Below are 20358 nucleotides of genomic sequence, written 5' to 3' on the forward strand. Positions count from 1 at the left end.
TAAAGTCCTGCTTAGGACTTGCAGCTGCTCATGCTGACTTTGGGGAATTATCCTCTTTTGAAACATGTTTATCCTTCTGGTCCGTGTTAACAAACAGGGATCTTTGGAGTTTAAAAAAGCCCTAGACATTTGATTTTAAACACTTTATTGATAGGTGTTTGTCCTTGAAACTACAGAGGCTGATCAGCCACCACCCCACTCCACCTCTACCAACAATACAATCATAGAATCGTCTGGGTTAGAAAAGACCTTTAAGATCATGAAGTCCAACCATTACTCCAGCACTGCCAAGGCCACCACTAAACCACATCACTGAGGGCCTCACCTGCATGGTGTGTGAACACTTCCAGGGACGGTGACTCCACCACTGCCCTGGGCAACCTGTTCCAATGCTTGAGTACCCTCTCTGTGAAGAACTTTTCCCTAATACCCAGTCTAAACATTCCCTGGTGCAGCTTGAGGCCATTTCCTCTTCTCCTGTCACTTGTTACTTGGGAGATCACCCAGCTCCTGGCTACATCCTTGTTTCAGGTTGTAAAGAGTGTAAGAATTTAAAGAGTGATAAGGTCACTCCTGAGCCTTCTCTTCTCCAGACTAAACAACCCCAGTTCCCTCAGGCATTGCTCATAAAACTTGTGCTCTAAAGCCTAACATAGCTTTATCTGGAAACTGGCATTGGGACTGAAGTCCGCTTCCCATTTCTGATAATCTGCTTGCACTTTTACTAAAAGCTTACATTGCAGCAAAAACAGGTCTAAAGGTAATATCACTGAGAAAAGGACAAGACCGATAATAGGCATCTGAAACACTGGCAGCCTGCCATGCTTGCAGCACGGCTACGTGACCCGTCAGTGTGAAGAGTGATAAGCAAACAGTAACAGGCCGTGCTAGTTCTGTGTGAAGCTGCATTGACTATAATATATGTTAAATCTCATCATAAAGTACAGGCTGAAACAGGCAACCCAGGAAAACACAACATGAAACCACCCATGCTCCAACAGCCTACTTGGCCTATTGGAGCCTCCAAAGGCTGCTAAAAGTCTTCTCCTTTCACAAAGTTGGGGGCAGAGGACCCTTTCCCCACCTCTCCTCCAAGAGGTGGTGTTTTATCTCAGAAGCTAATGTGTAGGTGAGCTGAGCCTACAGCTGCTGTTCAGATCCTGGCGCAGGAGACAGCATCAGCTGGGCACCGTGGCGGCAGCGCATTCTGCTGTAACATAGCACACAAATAGTCAATATTGTATAATCGTATTTCAAGTTGTTGTTTTGGAGCGTTTTTTGGTGCTTGGAGGACATTTGAAAAGCAGGTGTTTCAAACAGGAGTCGAGATTGTTTTAACCTCCATCCCACAACCTGCGCTTGACCCAATGCGGGTGATCGCCAAGCCGGGAGCCCCAGCGGGAGACACACGGAACCCGCCACCCGCTGACGGGAACAGGAACCGGTGCCTTCCTCAACAGCCCCGCGAGGCCCCGCGCTGCGGTTTCGCTATGCAAAGCGGCCTCTCGGCGCTGTAGCTGGGAGGGCGCTGCAGTTACATCGAGGAACCGCTGCGGCGGGCGGAGGAAAACGGCCATTCCAGGTTACTGTTAATTGTTTAATTGTTCTTTTCCAGTTGCCCTCCCTCCCCTCGCAGTTCTCCAGCGGAGAGCAGGCGGCAGGTGAAAGCCCAGCCCCGGCGGCGCCTCCACGCAGCGAGGCCGCAACTCCGAGGGCTTCAGGCTGGGCTGAAGGGCGAGCAAGGTCCTGCCGTTACCCCCCCCGGCCCCAGGTTTCCCCTTATGGAGGGCCCGCTCGTGCCCCCTCAGCGCTCTGCTGGCTTGAGGCGGCAGCGGATCCGAGGGACCCCGCGAGGGCGAGAGCACGAGTAACAAAGGGACGCGTCCCCTTTAAGCACCTCCCCCACCCCCTTCCACGTGACATAAGGCAGGGGTGGGGATTGCTCGGCATATGTCACTTCCGGTTTTTTCGTAGCGGCGGGGACCAGCGTGTGAAGCGGGACGTAAGTGTTGGGGTCCCTGTCTCGCCCCATCGGGGTCGCCGCCATTTTTTCTCCCTCACCTCTATCGCTGACTGCCGATTCCTCGGTAACCGCCGGCGGGCTCGGGGGCTGGAAATCGCGCCCGGTTAGCCATGTGGTGGTGAGGGTTCCCCTTTTCCTCGAGTGCCTGCTGTGCCCCGCGGGAGGGATGCCCTGCTCTGCAGCGGGCCAGGGGCGGGAGGAGAAGCTGCCATGTTGAGGGGGCAAAGAGGATTTGAGTGAGGGAGAAAATGGCGGCGGAGAGCCGCCCGGCTACGGCCTCCCCGTTGCGGGATCTGACCCGGCCCGCTGAAGACCCCTGACCCTTTTCTTTTTGTGCTTTTTTTCTCCGCTTCGTCGCTGGTGACCTGCAGCCCGCTTGCTGCCACCCTGGCTTGGGAGAACCTGGGCGTCCTTGCATGTGCCCCTCCATTCAGGCTCTCGCTGCTTTCCCCCGAGGGGCAGCACGAGCCATAGAAAAGAGGAATAGGGGAGGAAAATGGCGGCTGGGATCCGCCTACCTGGTGTTCCTAGCTCGCCTTGGCTTGGCTTTCTTCTCTGTCTTCTCGTCCTCGTTTGGCCCGTCTCGTTCCGCCCTCGCTGTTCCCGGTGCTTGGGTGTCTCGTCACGCTGCGCCTGCCAGTCTTTCCTGAGGTGCCCCTGCCACCTCCCATTGATTTTTACCCTCCAGTTTCCGCCCCCACCTTCCTCCATGTTGTCACTCCCTCATCCGGACCCTGGAGTTGTTCCCTGCCGCTGCCCTCGCCCCACCGCGTATCTGTTCTAATTCGGCTCACCCGGTTTCATGTCCTCGCGGTGCTTTTTTACATTGTCCCGTTGCAGCTCTTCTCTGCCTCCTTCCTGCAGCGTGGCTTAATTGTGCTTCCCCGTGCCCTGTTTAATTGGCAGTGCTACAGCTTCCACCATCGTGCTTGAAGCTATTACCGCAGAAATTGCTCTTCTTTACAACCATGCTGATCCATTATCATTATTTAAATTCTATTTTTTCTAATTTGCATATGGGTTTTTCTCTACCAGTTTAAGAACGCTACTATTCTTTTTTATTATTTTTTTCCCTAAAACATTTTATTTTTTTTCCCTAAAAATTTTATTTAAACAAGCTATGCTTGTTTAATCTTTTCTTAGCCTTTCCTAGCTGTAGTTTATTTTATACAGTTTCTTTCAGGGATGCTTATTTTTATTGTGAAACAACAAATGAGCTATTTACTTGTTACAGAGAGTGGCAGGCAGGATGTATGGCTGCTATACCTAACCACATGTTTGCATACTAAAGAGATATAGAAGCACACCTGGCAGCATGCCTTCGAGGAAAGCTGAATGCCCTCTTGTTTGCAAATAAATAGACTCTAGTGACTGATGTGTTGAAGCTGCAGTGGAAATATTAACTGCAGTACTGTAGTTCACTGTAACTGAGGTGGTTTTTTCAGACTTTTTGTCTTACTGGTGGGAGGTTTAGCTTTCTGTATGATGATTATGCGTCATGTTCCTTGCAAATCCAACTGGTGAAATGGCTGTGTAAGAGTAGAGATAATGCTAGGAGCTTAATGGTTCATATTTGTGAATATAATGTAAGGAGTTCAACTGGAGGAAAAATATTTATATATAATATTATATATATAATATTGTATTTTTTTATATTTTGGTTTCTGCCGTATCTAGGTCTATACGAAACTGGTGAAAAATTGTCTCTTTGTAAATCACTTGGAAACAAAATCACTGCATTTAATGCAGTTGCAACAAAAAGAGGAAGAGGTATCAAAAGGAAGAGTGTTTGATATTGCATCTACAACGTGTATTAAAGCTTGTATAAAAAGGCAAGAAAGTCTTTAGAAGAGTTTTAGAGAAGATGGGCCTTTACAAACAGATTTGAAGATGGCTTTTCAGCCATAAAGGGATGTAGTTCTTTTGCAGTGTTCTAATGTTATTTTTCTCTTCCTAGAATGCCTAAATCAAAGGAACTTGTGTCGTCAAGCTCATCTGCCAGTGATTCAGATAGTGAAGTTGACAAAAAGGTGAATATTATGTGTAGTTTATTACTACTGTATTAACTCTTAGATTTCAGATTGGTCTTAAGGAATTACGTGAGCATTATGTCACAGTGTGCTCATCATTCCATGTGATTTGTCAGGCACCTAACCCAAAACACTATCTTGCACCCCAGCATCACCCAACAACTACAACAGCAACAAAAAAAACCCCTCTACCTCCCAAGATTAGGGTTTGGGTGTATGGGATGCTTTCTGCCTTGCAGTAAATTTTTTTTCTTAAGTTTTGCTCTCTTCAGTGTTTTCAATGTGATATATCTAACTGTAAGCTTTCTGCAATTCTTTGCTGCTTTGTGGCATGTGATATCAGGTGTCTGTGGCCCTGGTGGCAAGAATCTGGACTACTTTTGAAGACAAAGATAACACCCATATCCCTGCCTCATTCAATTTGGTATCCAGATTACTTTTCCAAGCCAAAAACCCTCACTTGCCCTGTCCTCAATGTGTCGCTTGCTTATCTTATTTGTATGTTTTTCTGTTTCAGATTCTTACATTTACTGTAATGTTATCTTCTAGTTTCTCACTTAAAAGCTGAATTGAAATTAATGTCTTTGAGATTATTAATTTTAACATATGTTGACTGTTTTAAATGTATGAATTCTGTGTTCCCATTTATTTTAAATAGTTATTTAATTTATAAGTTTGTATAGATGTACCAATCATTACAAACAAAACCAGAAAAAAATGCTAGGTGGCCATGCAGAAATCAGGTCTTTTAATGTAGTGTGTGCAAAGACTCTGTCTGCTTTATTGAATTGGTTCAGATGTGGCTTTGTTGCACTTTGCAAATTAGGCATTCTGTGTGATCTCAATAGAAGAGGAAATGAGCAGGTGAATTTATTTTTTGATAAGGAACTGAATTCCTGAAAAGACAGAGTCTAGCAGTCTGCTTTTGTGGGCAGTGAAATGGTGGTGTTTTGGCTTGGTGTGTAATTTTCCCCTTCTCCCCCCAGTTTTAACCTCCCATACTTGTTGAAACTTTTTTGTTTTTAAAAGTGGTTATCCCCAGTGTGATTCTAGCACATGAGACTAGTTTTTGGTATCCTGGTCTTACTATTTTTTGGGGAATGGACATGGTTACCATATAACCATTAGTAGAAATAGAGACTTTGTAGCATCTGTGGGTAATCAGATTTAACCATGCCAAGTGCAAGGTCCTACACCTGGGTTGGAGCAATCCCAGGCACAGCTACAGGTTGGGCAGAGAAGAGATTCAGAGCAGCCCTGCAGAGAAGGACTTCGGGGTGTTGGTCAATGAAAAAATGAACATGAGCTGGCAGGAGCGTGACCAGCAGGTCGAAGGAGGTGATCCTGCCCTCTACTCTGCTCTCCTGAGACCTCACTTGGAGTATTGTGTGCAGTTCTGGTGTCCTCAACATAAAAAGGACATGGAACTGTTGGAACAAGTCCAGAGGAGGGCCATGAGGATGATGGGGGGACTGGAGCACCTCCCGTATGAAGACAGGCTGAGAAAGTTGGGGCTGTTTAGCCTGGAGAAGAGAAGGGTGCACGGAGACCTCAGAGCAGCATTCCGGTATCTGAACGGGGGCTATACGGATGCTGGGGAAGGACTCTTCGTTAGGGACTGTAGTGACAGGACAAGGGGTAATGGGTTAAAACTTAAACAGGGGAAGTTTAGATTGGATATAAGGAAGAAATTCTTTACTGAGAGGGTGGTGAGGCACTGGAATGGGTTGCCCAGGGAGGTTGTGAATGCTCCATCCTTGGCTGTGTTCAAGGCCAGGTTGGATGAGGCCTTGGGTGACATGATTTAGTGTGAGATGTCCCTGCCCATGGCAGGGGGGTTGGAACTAGATGATCTTAAGGTCCTTTCCAACCCTAACTATTTTATGATTCTATTATTGTGCTTTGAACAGAGATTCAACACTGTCTTCATAAAAAAAAAAAAAATTACTATGAAGATGGTTTCTAGATCTTTCTTCACCATCTCATCTATTTTTTTCCTTTTTTTAGAAGAGGTGTTAGCTGTCCTGCATTTCTTGTGCTACTCAGTGGAAAGGAAGGTGAAACTTCTGTCAGACTTTAAATTTTTCATTAAAAGTACTGACAGGATATTTGAAATGTGTTTTGATCTAGTTCAGTTCTCTTTAGAGACAAAGTGAACTTCTCTGTGAACCGAATTAAAGTAATTTGAATAATTTATTTTTCAATTAAATTCCAGTCTAAATGTACAGTATTGCATTCTTGCATTCACAGCAGAAATATGATAATGTGCATTGCATAGTAGTAGTTTGTGACCATTGATACAAAGTTTTCTGTAACTTATAGAATGAGTTGTGGTTCATGCTTTTCTTTTTTTTTTTTTTTTCTTTCTTTTTTTTCTGTCTCCAAGGCGAAGAGGAAAACACAAGTAACTCCAGAAAAGCCTGTAAAGAAACAAAAGACTGGTGAAAGTTCAAAAGGTGCTGCAGCTTCTTCTAAGCAAAGCAGTACCACAGATGAAAATATGTTTCAGGTAAAATTGATGACTCTTCGAGCCTGATTAACATGTTGTGTCATAATCAGTATAAGTTTTATGAGGTGTTCTGAATATTCTGGGGGCACAGTGCTTGGTCTCCTGAAGCCTTTACTAAAGGGGATTACAATGCTAGCATGCAGATAAGATGCTCAAAAAAAAAGAGTTGTCAGGTTTCAGCAGAGTAAAAAGTATCTGAGTTGTAGCAAGTGATCTAACCGCTATGTCTTTGCCCATGGTAACTCTGGGTAGTCATTTTTTGGTAAATACAGCAGTTTCCGTGAATATACTTTAAATTTAGATCAGGACTGTCTCTACATAGAAGTGTTTTTTATTCAGGACTCTAGAAAGAAAGGTTCTTAGGAACTGAAGTAGGGCCTCTTCGTTCCCATTTATCTAGGTCAAGGGCAGTTTTGCTCCTTGTAAGACAGTGTCTTGGAATAAGTTTTCCTCGTTCCTTTGTTTTATGATGCAGGGTTTTTGGATTTTTTTGGGTGGGTTTTTTTTTTTTTTTTTTTTCTTTTTTTTTTTTTTGCCACTGATCTTCCAGAAAGATTCTAATTTATTGTCCTTATATTTAAGATGTACAGTTTAAGGTGAATGTATATTTCTCAGTAGCAAGATGCATTTGTGAAGTCAGGGTGTTTGTAGTTCCTGGGCTTGGCCAAGGCAACAGCGGTGTGCTAAAAGCTCTGTGCATCAATAGACATGGCTTGGAATTACCTGTTTTATGGGTATGTATCATGACTTACTAAATGTCCCGGACTAGCTGCGTAGAGAAAGGAGCTTGGAGACTTTGATTCTTAAGTTTATGAAAGAGTATTAGAGAGGTGCCTAATAAGATGGCACCGACACTGAGTAAGGCAAAATAAATGGTTTTGGGCTGCAGCTGGGCAAAGTAATGTGGCACAACCTCGGCTCCCTTTCCCCCAACCCCAACAGTCTTTTCTGAGAGAAGATCTGCTTAACACTGTAATACAGGAATTTTTATATATAATTTTTCTTTGATTTATCAGCTCTCGCTTTCCTCTTCTTATATATTTGAGAGAGAGAAGTTCAGTTGAAGGCAATGCCTGGACTTCCTCATCAAAGGAAGAATATTGTAGTTTCTCGCTACTTGTGTGGTGAGGGACGGAAGCACTAGTTCCCTCCGAACTAGGGCTGAGACATAGAGCATTCATGGAATGCGGGTCATCAACGATTTATTGCGCAGTTAGAATTCCTTATATCTGCCGCCCAAGCACCTCCCCAGGGTCAGCTGGTTCCTGTCCCTCCTGGCAACCTCCCGTCCATGCACCAATCCCTACATCTCCCCCGCCTCAAGACTAGAAAACTCAGGGTTTTAACAGCTATTCCAGATAAGCAACTTATAATTCTAATTAACTAAGTAAGAAAGGTTTGTGCCACTAAGTATTCACACACAGTGCATATTACATAATCAAACAAGAAGGAAACAAACATCCTAATACCAATGAACACAGAGCATCAGCCTAAAGGGACCTAGACGCAGGTGTTTCCGGCCTGAGTGATGTCGTATTCAACAGCCGGCTACAAAGTTCGTAAGGCACGTTGTGTCTGGATCCGTGAGTGAAGTCATCTGGACACATAAGGACCATGGATGTCATTTCACACCTCTTTCCATCACTCTCTCCCAGATATAGACGAGCACCAATCACCACCTGTGAAATATAGCTCAAATACAAACTTACAGACACAACTACAAATACGGTAATGGTCACTTTGCTGGTACCCAGCATAGGCCAGTCTCACCCTCTACACAGGCATAGCCTCGTCCGTGAGCACGTAGGGCAAATGGACCTATCTTACCCTTTTCCGGACCTTTCACCCATACCTGTGGATACAGGGGTTTGTCTAGAGGTGGAGCAAAGTGCGAGCTCATTGGGGATTGTTCACTTGATCCACGCGAGAATTGATTTAAACTAGTCAGACCAGAAAGTAAAAGTCAGCGCACACGGACTGCAGGAGCTCTTCCGGGTACGGTCTCCCCCGCCTCAAGACACATGAGGCGAGCTTTCAGAGTCCGGTGCGCGCGCTTGACGATAGCTGGGCCAGTGCTGTTATGAGGACAACTGGTCTTATGTTCAATGCCCCACTGTCGTAAAAACAAAGCCACCAGTTGACTTGAATATACTGGACCGTTGTCTGTCTTGATCTGGCTAGGGACTCCCAAAATCGCCATGACCTCGTGCCAATGCAAAATGGCCACCTTAGCGTCTTGCTGCGTTGTGCCATAGCCAAGATGACACTGCTACGGGTATCAACTGTGACATGTAAATAGCGCATAAAAACTGGAGCACAACAGTCAGGGACTGGCAGACCTTGTGCAACACGATCTGCCCTATTGTTACCTTCAGCTAGGAGTCCAGGGATGTGCGAATGACTATTGCAGTGATTTGCGCAAATTTCAGCAGCTTGCTCAGACAAAGCCTGAAAAAGGACTTGTGCACACTCCGTTGCAGTCTCAATGGCTAATGGGGTCCGCAGACCACTGTCGTAACACAGTAGCTACAGTATATGCTTCCAGAAATTGAACTGCTATTGGCTAGACGTAACCAATATAGATTCTGATTGGCTCCGAAGTGCAGTCCACACATTTTTGAAGCAGGTAACAAGCTAGCTAACATTATCCATTCGCTACCTTTCTCACATAACTGGCAGTTTAACCATCCCGCTCCCACATCTTGTTAGCCTTGAGCAAATGCCAAGTTCCTTATTCTACTGCATGTAACTGTCCTTTAGTAACCTAAGGCTAGGCCTTGCAGCCTGAGTAACTTGAATTCAGACCTTGCAACTTAACTCAGAGTTTGGCTAAGACCAAACAGCTGGGATTACTCACATGTCCATTTTTCAGCTGTATTCTTCATAACCACCATCTCCTAAGGCTAAGACCTCTGGGTTGGTCACGAAATGTCCACCGTCCCTCAGCCACTACACAATCCCCTTTTTTTGTTTTTTGAGCAAGCCAGACAGATGTTACATTTTTCTGAACCATAGACATCATACACCACAACATATAACTTGCTACTAATACAAATAAAACTAACACACATAATATAGTTACCCCATCCATCATCTTTCGTTAGCCGTTTAACCCCTTCTTTCAATTGTTGTATACTCTTATAAATTGATTCCAAATGATCTGACAAATTCATGCAGCACATCCCCTCAAATTCAGCACAACCATGCCCCTGTGCCAACAATAAAAAGTTGATTGCTGCCCTATTTGTAAGGTGGCATGACAAACACTATCAACATCAGTCAAGAGCCCACTCAGTGCAAGCATAGTAGCATTTGTCAGTTCCTTCTTATCTTGCTGGGATTCCTTCAGCTTCTGTTGTCCCTTGGTTCATGCCCGACTCCACGTAGGCACTTGCTGATCTGGGTACATGGCTGTTCTTTGCCAGAAAGTCATCCACATCTCCGCCTTTTTCTTTCTATACAAGCCAAACATGCTTTGTAGCACTCATAATCATTCTTTGGATACATTAAAGATACACAGCAACAAAATCAAAATCGTTAAAATGACAATAAACACCATTAGTCCACCTTCCACTAGAGCAACCAGCCAACCTGTCAGTCCCCATTCACCTAACAAATTGTCCAGCCAAAAGGCTTGCCCATCCTCATACACCATGTGTAAGATCTTAGCATGTTTCCGTATTTATTCAGCATAGGTCAGTCACAGGCTGCTGGGTCTGCCCTTTTTCTCCTGGATGGCTCTTTGATAACAGGGGAGGCCATCCCCTCACATCAAGGTCTGGCATGGCATGTGTCCCCACCGCTCCATGCCTGCTGGGTTGCAGCCAGCAGCGGAGCTACAGGTTCTTCTTGGTGGTAAACACAGAGGCCAACCCAGTCTTGCCCTTGACTGTGACAGCAGGCCACCTCAATTCTTGTACCTCCTTGTCAATGCAGAGTTTCACCTGCTTCATCCAGTAACAAGTTGCTACTGTGGCAAAGCATACACAGATTTACATTACCAGAGTAACTATTACAGGTTACAGCAGCATGTTGAAAATGCTGATGGCAGTGAGAAACCAGCCAAAGAACTTTCTTACCAGTGGAGTTCTCCCACCCTCTTAATTTGTTCCATTACCTGCTTTATAACACTACCATGATACTAGAATCTTTCTAGCTTTTGCCTTAGCATTTTCTAGCAGCTGCTGCAAATTTGCATGGTCTAACATCTTTTACAAGTAATAAGTCCAGACAATACAAGGTATAGTTTCTCATTAGCAACTGGCTAGTAAATACAAGTGGTTTTATACACAAAATCACAGCCTCTAATAATAGCTACGTTACAAGCACACATATTCAAGTTGTTACTTTTCAGTTGCCCCCAAGTGATGTCCTGTAATCATTTATATTTCTCCTCCTCTATCTCATTCTGCTCGGGGTATTCACTGTCAGCTCCTGTAGCTGAGGCATCGGGTTCCTCCACTTGTCTGTCCAGCTCATGGCAAGGCTTTGCAAACTTTGCAGGCAGCTGCCATGGACCTGTAGGTAGGAGGACACAAACATATGCCCTCTCCCACGTTATCAGCTCTTGAGAAGGAGGCTGGTTAAAGTGATTCAAAGGCATTCTGATGGGAAAGAAATGTGAAGCTACAGCTGCCTGCCTGTCAGCAGCCATAAATACCTGCCAGCAACAGCACTTTGCATTAACCCTTTCTTGTCCAAAATGTTAATCTGCTACGCATTAAAAGTTTTACACAAACCCAACAACAAGAAATACACAGAACACTGTCTGCCCTCAGCACACACGCACGCACACACGCATGGGATCCCACAAGCACACTCCATACAATTACAATATTTGAAACACAAAACCTAGACAATCATTATTCCCACTATACGGTCCCTCATACAGAACGTGGAGTAAGGACCCTGTGAAGACAATCAAAAATCAGCTCCAAGAAGCATCATCACAGTGTGAGGTGGCAGGCTCAACTTCAGGGGGCGTCCCCGCAGAGGCTCTGCCCCCCCCACATCGCACGAGCCTTGGGCTTTTACACTGACCAAAATGCACACTCATTCCGATGCAGGTGGCCAGCCTACATGGGAAGAAGCGGTCAGCAATATCCATAAAAATTCTCCAAGGGCTAATAGAAACATGGATATACATGGATATATATTTGCCAACTTCTAGTACATGTGGATCACAGAGAGACTATCAAATGAGTTGTATATGGGGTTTCAAGTCCACAGCCCACCACAGCACTCACACACTGTGTTCAAAAGGCTGTAAGGGTACCTCTTTTTTTTTTTTTTTTTTTTTTTTTTTTCTAGAAAATCAAAACCAAACTAAACACTCCGGCCTGGTAGCCAAGGATAAAGACAATGTCGTTAGTAGGGAGGATTCCCCCAGGGTAGGCTTTGAGGGTTGCTGTTGCTCGGTGTGGGGAACCCCCCTGTCCCCTGCCCTGTCGCACAAAGGGGAGTGTTGCCAGGGCTCACAACACTCTACTTCCCGGTTTTTTGCTGCAGCCGTTGTTGCTGTTGCCGCGGCCGCGGTTTCTGGCAGTCGCACTGCAGCTCCGGCGCTGCCCGCTCGGCCGCGCGGCCCGGGGGCTCCGGCCGCGCCTCCCGGGGCACTTTCCTCCACAGCTCCCGCGCTTGCACCCGCGGCTTCTCCACTCGCAGCGCCTCCGTGTCCCGCAGCCGCTGCAGCAGCTCCTCTCCTGGAGATACCTTTCTCGATGGCACCCCACGTCTCCCCTAGATCTCCTGCTTTCTTTTTCCCAGCCAAGACCGCTTCCAAAAGCTCTTGGCGGATCTGTCCCCATCAGGAGGTATCTAATACATCCACAGGGGCCTCCACCGCCCCCCGGCCTCGCAACCATTGGATGCAGTGGCCCGCTGGCTCCGAGTGTATCGCCTTCGGCAACCCAGCTTGCTGCACGAGAGCCTCCAGTACCTGTACCACGTGGCTCACATCCATCGCTATCACGTCGGGGTCACCACTTGTAGTTTCTCGCTACTTGTGTGGTGAGGGACGGAAGCACTAGTTCCCTCCGAACTAGGGCTGAGACATAGAGCATTCACGGAATGCGGGTCATCAACGATTTATTGCGCAGTTAGAATTCCTTATATCTGCCGCCCAAGCACCTCCCCAGGGTCAGCTGGTTCCTGTCCCTCCTGGCAACCTCCCGTCCATGCACCAATCCCTACAGAATATAATGCTTCTGGCTCTCCTGGGGCATGTTTTGAGCCATGTCAGGAAAAATGAGATCATGTCTTCTACATGTTATGAGGTGAACTGCAGTTAGAACTCAGAAAAAGCTATGTATAAGCTTTATGCCATGTTTGTAATAAGTTCACAAATTCAAGCTTTGGAGAAAGCTGTTAAAATTTTTAACTCTCCCTGATACAAAAAAACCAAAATCCTTTCAGATAAAAGCAAAATTATTTGCGTGCTCTGATTTCTCTCAATGCTTTTGACCTAAGACGATAAAAAGTTACTAAAAACAGACAGCAGAGGACTCCTGTTAGTCTGAGAACAGGATTCTTCCAGTGTTGAGTGTAATAACAGAAAAAATATTTCGATAATCACCTTGACCGAAAACATCAGTGTTACTTAGTCTCTGCCTGCCTTTTAGTTAATCGACAACAAAAGGTTTTTTTTAGATCGCTTATTGTATTATGTGAAGCTTGGTGAGTTTTTTCATACTACGTCAGTTTATGTGTGTTAACTAGGATGCAGCAGTTACAAAGTAGAAACAGCACTGTAGATCTGAGGGTACTTAACCTCTCTCCCTCCACCCCAGGAGAGCATGCTAGAAGATCTAGATGTGTTTTAATGTTTTGGTTTTGGGGTTTTTTTTAGGTATTTTGTTTGTTCTAGGGCTGCTACTAATACAAAAAGCTTTCCTTTTTGCTTTCCTATGGCCGTAAAATCATGTCTGATGTGCAAGGGGCTATGCAGTATAACAAGTGTGGCTGCAGTTGGTAGAGATCAGGCTGTAAAGCATTCATAGGACAGAAATTCTTTAATGTCCATATTGTGTGTGGGAGTGGCACCAAATGATGGGAAACTTAAAGGCTTGTTATTCTGTACCCTGAAGTATACAGCTTTCCTTCATATAGAGCTCGTTGTTACATTTTTTTTTTGTTTGAGGCTAATGTTGGCGTGATGGTATTTTTTGAAACTACTTACGAAGAATGCTATAAATGTAAGTTGGAGAGAATTATTTCAATATAAGAGACCAAGTGTATTTTGTTTATATAGATGTCTTGGTCTGTCTGGGTTTTATAGTTAGCGTAGTATACTTTGGAATTTCTTGAAGGATTTAGGTGCACTTGGGTTGTGGATATTTATCTTACTCCTTTTTGTGATGTATTAGTGGATGCCTTAAGGACAAGTGTTATTCATGATTATGTGGAAGGATTTTCTGTTGACACATTGGGTTCCTGTCTGTGACTTCAAGCCAACATGAGTTCTACATCATGTTCTTTGATTAGTTTGACAAATCCTGTCATCTACCTGTGCCTGATTTGGATAAGGTTTTTAATGCTGTCAGTATGTGGTATTGATGGCTACCCAGAGTGGAACCACATTGCATGATCACGCTTCACTGAAATTGTTACTTCAAAAGTTGTCTGTGTGTTGTTCTGCCTATTCCCCCCTCTCTTTTCTCTCATATATATATGTGTGTGTGTATGTATGTATACATATAATTTTATTTTTTTTTTAATTTTGGTTGCATTTGCTTTGTTACTTGTGAAAAATAAGTTCTTCAGTTTGCCACTGTGATGTCTTTATCATAGGCTGACAGTAGAGAAATATAAATTTGTGATGCTCTGGAAAGGTCATTGGTTTAGCACATTAATTCTGAAGCTTAGGTGGTCATTGATGCATACTACAATCAGTTTGCTGTGTTGCAGATCTCACTGTTTACAGGATTTTTTATTGTGCTCTTCTTAATGCAGTACATGTAGTTATCACCTAAGAAAGAAGGGTGCTTTTTGGCTATTTCTACTTAATCAAGACAAACTGGAAACAGGAAAAGTAGTGAAGAAGGTTGTTGCTGAAGCTCTTAACAGGAAGTCCATTTCATAGCTGTGAAAGGAATTGAGACGCAGTTCAGTGCCTTTTATTCAAAGAAATAGAAACCTGGAAATTATGCTTTCAATGTCTTCTGGTGTATGTAATTCAATGTAATATGTAATAAAAAGCATCGAACTTGTTTCTATGCTTGTCTATGAAGGTTGAACTGCAGTAACTATGCTGCTATAAATCAATACTACCCATGGAACACCACTGTGGTTATAGAGATACAAAGATGTCTTGGATCAGAGAAACTATCCTAGCACTGTCAGCTGCTGTGTGGAAAAAGAATTGGTCAGAAATTATTCAGTGCCAGGAGGGAGGGAAGCATTGTGTGTAGTGCTACTTAAAGCTGCTCTTAGAGGTGACCTTAAAAGTCACTGACGCATTAAAGTGTAAAACCGAGGAAATGTTGTTCATGTTGGCTATTTAGGATATTCTTTGCCAGCAGCGCTGATGGACTTAGGCATGATACCAAGTTTGGTCTGAAAGAACTCTGCTATCATGACCTCACACCTTATTTTTGAATGTTAAATTTGTAGTACTGTGAAAGTATTTAATAAATCACTCAAAAAATACTAATCTTATAAGCTGTAAGATCTTGTTCATTTTAAAGGGTGGTTTGAAGCAAGAAAACTGCTTCAGGCTTATGGTGTCTAAAGATGTCCTCATGGTTTTAAAATAAATTTTAGAGTTTATGATCTACATAAGGAAAATTGCTTTAAGCAAACACAAAGCATGTTTCTTTATATCTATTTTATGAAATGCAGATATGTGTGGGGCCTTTAAAATGATATCAAAATGCAAGATGCATCAAGTAGTGAAGCTGAAAACTAAAGTGAAATGTTTTAATAGGAAGGAGTATTCTGTTTTAAAACTGTTTACTTTAGAATGTGTTATTTCCTCATAAAAAAATATCCAGGTGTATACAGAATTCATAGAGTTTTATGTGTGAATTGTATTTGATTGTTTTTATTATCCAATTCCTGATTCTCAGATTCACATCGTACTTTGAATTTATGTTAACAAATTTTTTTAAAATCAAATTTGGAAAGATCTTTAATGAGCTTAAATATGTAGCGTGACATATAGTTGTCAGTGTGAGTTGTCCCTGCTCACCCCTCTTTGCACCCTCATAACTCAAGCCACTGTGGTGCAGAAATTTGAAATTCCAGAGTCATTTCATACTATGCTACGTATTGGTAAACTTGCAGGATTTGAATATTTCCTTTGGGACACCTGGTAGAGTGAGATAGTCTTTTAACCGTGGTTCCCATGAAGTGCCATGAGGACTTGGGAGTGGGCATGGGACAGCTGGTTAGCTTTCACTTCCATCTGTATTTACTGTATTTAAAAAAAAGAAAAAAACCCAAACAACCCCAAACCAAAAACTTCTAAAATTGCAGTTATTACATGTGAGTATCTAACTTGGGTTCTGTACGCATGAAACTGACTAAAATTTAGATTTTGGAGTAGAGCTCTCTCTTTCCCTGTTTGTTTACAGCTGCTGCAAATGAAGATGGTTGTAAAATTTTATTTCAGCAAAATTTTGGAGGCAAATTTTTTTCAGCGAACAATTAATTTTTTTTTTTTTTTTAGGCAAAATTTTATTTCCACAAACAGTAAATTAGTGGCTTTTGTAAGAAGTAAGCATGTTAAGAGTATAGGTATTTTTGTTGTAGGAGAGCTATTTTTGCATTAAGCTTTGAGTGCTCAACTAATTTTAAGTTGTTACTTAATTAGCCTACTGACTACTCTGGATTAAGGTTTTTATCTAGTTGTTCTCTGCTGTCTAAAATAAGCTGCAGCCTGGAATGTCACGTGTTAGATCCTGATACTGCTGAGAAAAGTGAATGCTGTAATATGTAAAATAGCTAAAATGCCCTTATATGTGTTTTGACAGATTGGCAAAATGAGATATGTCAGTGTTCGTGACTTTAAAGGGAAAGTCTTAATTGATATCAGAGAATATTGGATGGATCAAGAAGGTGAAATGAAGCCTGGCAGAAAAGGTATTGTTCTGCTTTGTGTTACTTTGTATTAAAATGTTGTCTGCAATTTGCTGGAGAGCTTTGTGTATCAGATCTTTATACTTTGTTGCTGAATTGTTTTTCGTCTCACTTTATCATTTATATTTGAAAAACAATTAGTTTTATCTGCAGATTATACACAAAAGCAAATTGGGTTTGTTGTCTTGAATCTATTTTTCCTAAATGGATTCTCCACGATTTATGGAAAATAAAACATCAAATGCAAACAAGTTCTGCATAGGACTTATATGTGTAGCTGTACACACCCTACCCCACCACCCTGATTAAATTGATGCAGTTTTTCTTTTATTATAATTTGATTTCTTTTTTCAAAATTCACTGGAAAAAATTAACTTGCTCATTTATGATAAGATTATAATTTCTTTTATACAATGCCCTTCAATTTCTATCAATTTTTAATTAAAATAAAACATTTGATATGATTAATTTTGGAAAAAATGTCTAAAGATTTTAGTTGAGGTGCAAATACCTCAAGTGTTCATTGTGCTTCTAATTTGCAGCACAGCATAAGCCATTTTACCTTTAATTGTCACTCCTGTACTAGCTTTTTATGGCATGCCTTCACTGAACTGTTCTCAGAGCTTTGCCACCTGCAGGGTGAGGACGTGAGGATAGTTGGGAGTAGCAATGCTTAGATTAATTTCATACTGCTTCTGTTAGAAAAGCCTGCTTTTAATTGGTTTTCATACTGTGCAATGTAAAGAGGTAAGTGTGAAACATTCTGCTGTGGAGACTGTAGACATTTAATATACAGTCAATGTACGGTTTGTCACATTCTTCTGGCGCGTCCTGGGGCAACTTAGTGAACAGACATTTGGAAAGCTTGAGAAGCATTTTCATAATTTCTTAGATGACCACTGAGAATAGGTTTGTATGAACAGGTGCACTGATATGGTACAGGAAAATACCTTGGTTTGGATTTGTTATTGCTACTTAACAAAAAAGATGTCTTTATCTTCTAAAGACTTTAACCTGCTGTGTTTTGAGGTGGAAGTCAAAAGTGTATGCAGTTTGAGTGGCAAACTACAATGAGATTTGATGGGTAGGCCAAGTGATAAAAATTACATGATAAGGTAGAAATATTTATCAGTGTGGCAAAAGGGTCTGAATTCTATTAGGATAGAATACTTGTATACTTAGAAGCTGCTTACCTAGTTATCCTGAAAACAGTATAAGCAGTTGAAATTGTGTGATAAAAATCTGTTTAAATTATTGTGTCAGATTGTATAAAACAGCATATCTGAACTGCATGCAATTCATCTAGCATGTGGTTCAGGGACGTTTGGTTCCCTCAAGTGGTTAATGCATCTGGCCTAACTTTTTTCTAAAGAAACCTGCCCACTAAAGACTGATGGAAAACTTCTTAGATTACTTCCATGAAGACTACTTGCTGCTCAAAATTAGGGTGGTGCTCTGATAAGACAGTGGTGGTAGAAGAAGAAAAAGGTGATGAGCCCCAGGAATGGAAATCGAAGTTTCACCTGTTTCCAGGTCCTGCTCCACCTACATGGAGAAAGCAATGAAGGAAGCCTGATCACTGAGAGGGGAGAGCAGGGTTAAATAGTAGAAGAGCCTGGTAGGAGAGAGTATGAGAGGTAGGCCTGTGAGTCTGTGCTAGTATAGATGTGGCATAGAGACTGTAGGGGAAAAAATGAAGAGACTAATGCACAAAGAAACTATGTGCCTGGACTCTGATTTGGGGCAGTATGAACTTAGAACTGAGACGGGATGTGTGGCACTGAACTATTATTAGTTGTCACTAGAAACTGTAGTGAACTTGGAAGTGGAAAAGTAACTTCCATGTTGGCTTGGGAGTGCTAGGGAGTGGAGTAACTCAAATGTTAGTTATAGTGTGAATTATTTACAGTGCTTTACAAAATAGGAGGAACATTCCCCCCTACACCCACCTCCCCCAGTATTATGGTACTTTAAAAGTGCATAGAAGTTCTGTCCACAGAAGTATGGCTTTTGGGAGCCAATGGGAATACCAGTGACTTCCTACTTCTCACCCAGGGCTTTTGTGCTGCCTTCTGTCAAGGCCAGACCTGTTATTTCACTGCCTGTGAATGAATTTGTTGCACTGTACTCATTTTCTTTGTAATTTAAACTTGACCAGAGATAAGCTGAAGTCTAAGGTTAAACTGAAGTGTTCCAGGTGAGTAATTAAGATGGTTTTGGAAGTAGCTCAAACATAGTAGTTATGACATAGACTTTGTGTGTGAAGCCAGCCTTGATAGTAAATATGCAAGATCCTGTACCACAATTTTCTTCTTGTCTTAAGTGTTATTTTTTTAATGCATTTCAGGTATTTCTTTAAATCCAGAACAATGGAACCAGCTGAAGGAACAGATTTCTGATATTGATGATGCAGTAAGAAAACTGTAAAGAGAGCCATACAGAAACATTTATCACTTCAGTTGTTCTAAGCAGTCTTTTTGCATTGGCTTTAGTTTTCTAAAACATTGTTTTCCAAGCTATTGTATATTTGGATTGCAAAACAATTTGTAAGATGAATACTTTTTTTATGTGCATTAAAAGTGTATTTTGAGTGAGGCTATTTGTGTATACTTTACTAAAAGGAAATGTGTTGCGTTTGCCTCATGATGTAAAATAAATAATATGCAAAGGATTCTTGTTCATGGCCTTTTGATTGAAGGTATTTGCTGATAAGGCCACCTAATAGCTTTAGTCTTTATATTAGTTTCAGTTTAGTTAGCAGTTTAAATGAATTTGTTTTCTGAGGACATTTCTTAGAATGTCTCCATTTTAATTTTTCTTTTATTTCATACTCCTTGGTATTGCCCTGACAGCTTTCTGCTTTAAGACTTGATACAAACAGTGAATACTTGGTAAAACACATTTTTGTAGATAATTTTCAATACGGTATTTGCTAATTTACCCTATTTATTCAGATGTAAACAGTCCTGAGTATAGACTTTTTGCATTACTTGCATGAAGTGTTATGCTAAACAATAACACTTGAACACAAGCCACATGCTATTTCTTCTAATTCTTTCTCTAGCTTGCTTGACTTAGAAAATAAAATTAGCCTTTTTTCTTGGACCCTAGATTTTAGAATGTGATGCATAAACTTTTAACAGTAATAGACATATACCTCAGAGTAAGATAGTATTGAAAAGCTCCAGATGTGGTTATTAGGTACCCTTTTCAAGCTTTGCATTAGATCATTGTTGAACACACTAACTAGTTACCTACAGAAAAGAATGGTTAACCTGTATTTGTGGGTCTCTTGTTCATTTGAGTGTATTGCGTAAACAAAGATGCTTAAACTAGGCTGTAACACAGGTTAACAGTTAAACAGTATTAAAACTTCCTCAGCCAAAATGATCTGTCTACCAGAGAATCATAGGACTGTTTGGGTTGGAAGGGACCTTAGATATCATCTACTTCCAACTGCCCTGCATGGTTGCTTTCCACTAGATCAGGTTGCCCTGTGCCCTTTCCAGCCTGGCTGTGAACACTGCCAGGGATGGAGCATTTGCTCTGTCCATACTGCCTGCCCAAACTACTTGGCTTGCTTTGTGTGGCTTATATGTAGCACAGCTGGTTTATCTTTTGTACAGAAGATATTTGGCACTTACAGTGGAGCACTGGTACATAGTGCATCATGACTATAGTGGACTTCGCTGTCAACCATTGTACTGTTCTGATAAGAA

At 42.2% G+C, this 20358-nt stretch overlaps 1 protein-coding gene across 4 annotated transcripts; it reads left to right on the top strand.

Annotated features, from left to right (window-relative positions):
* Positions 1-1067: 1067 nt before the first annotated feature.
* Positions 1068-19250, top strand: SUB1 (SUB1 regulator of transcription). Of its 4 annotated transcripts, none has more exons than XM_080638228.1 (5): positions 1068-1582; positions 3981-4053; positions 6440-6562; positions 16534-16642; positions 18987-19250. In XM_080638228.1, exons 2-5 carry the CDS (start codon positions 3982-3984, stop codon positions 19064-19066), a joined length of 384 nt encoding a protein of 127 aa, XP_080494354.1. In that variant the 5' UTR covers positions 1068-1582; position 3981; the 3' UTR covers positions 19067-19250. The 4 variants fall into 4 exon arrangements, with proteins under 4 accessions (XP_080494354.1, XP_080494352.1, XP_080494353.1 ...); XM_080638226.1 differs by lacking the exon at positions 1068-1582 and adding an exon at positions 1959-2002; XM_080638227.1 differs by lacking the exon at positions 1068-1582 and adding an exon at positions 2094-2141.
* The last annotated feature ends 1108 nt before the right edge of the window (positions 19251-20358 follow it).

The sequence above is a fragment of the Psittacula echo genome (assembly GCF_963264785.1).
Source record: "Psittacula echo genome assembly, chromosome: Z".
Lineage (NCBI taxonomy): Eukaryota > Metazoa > Chordata > Aves > Psittaciformes > Psittacidae > Psittacula > Psittacula echo.

Excerpts from the sequence above, each read along its gene's own strand:
- SUB1 (XM_080638228.1), top strand. The coding sequence starts at position 3,982 with ATGCCTAAATCAAAGGAACTTGTGTCGTCAAGCTCATCTGCCAGTGAT. Across the intron at positions 6,563-16,533 it reads CAGATGAAAATATGTTTCAG|ATTGGCAAAATGAGATATGT; the intron begins GTAAAATTGATG and ends GTGTTTTGACAG. Across the intron at positions 16,643-18,986 it reads AATGAAGCCTGGCAGAAAAG|GTATTTCTTTAAATCCAGAA; the intron begins GTATTGTTCTGC and ends AATGCATTTCAG.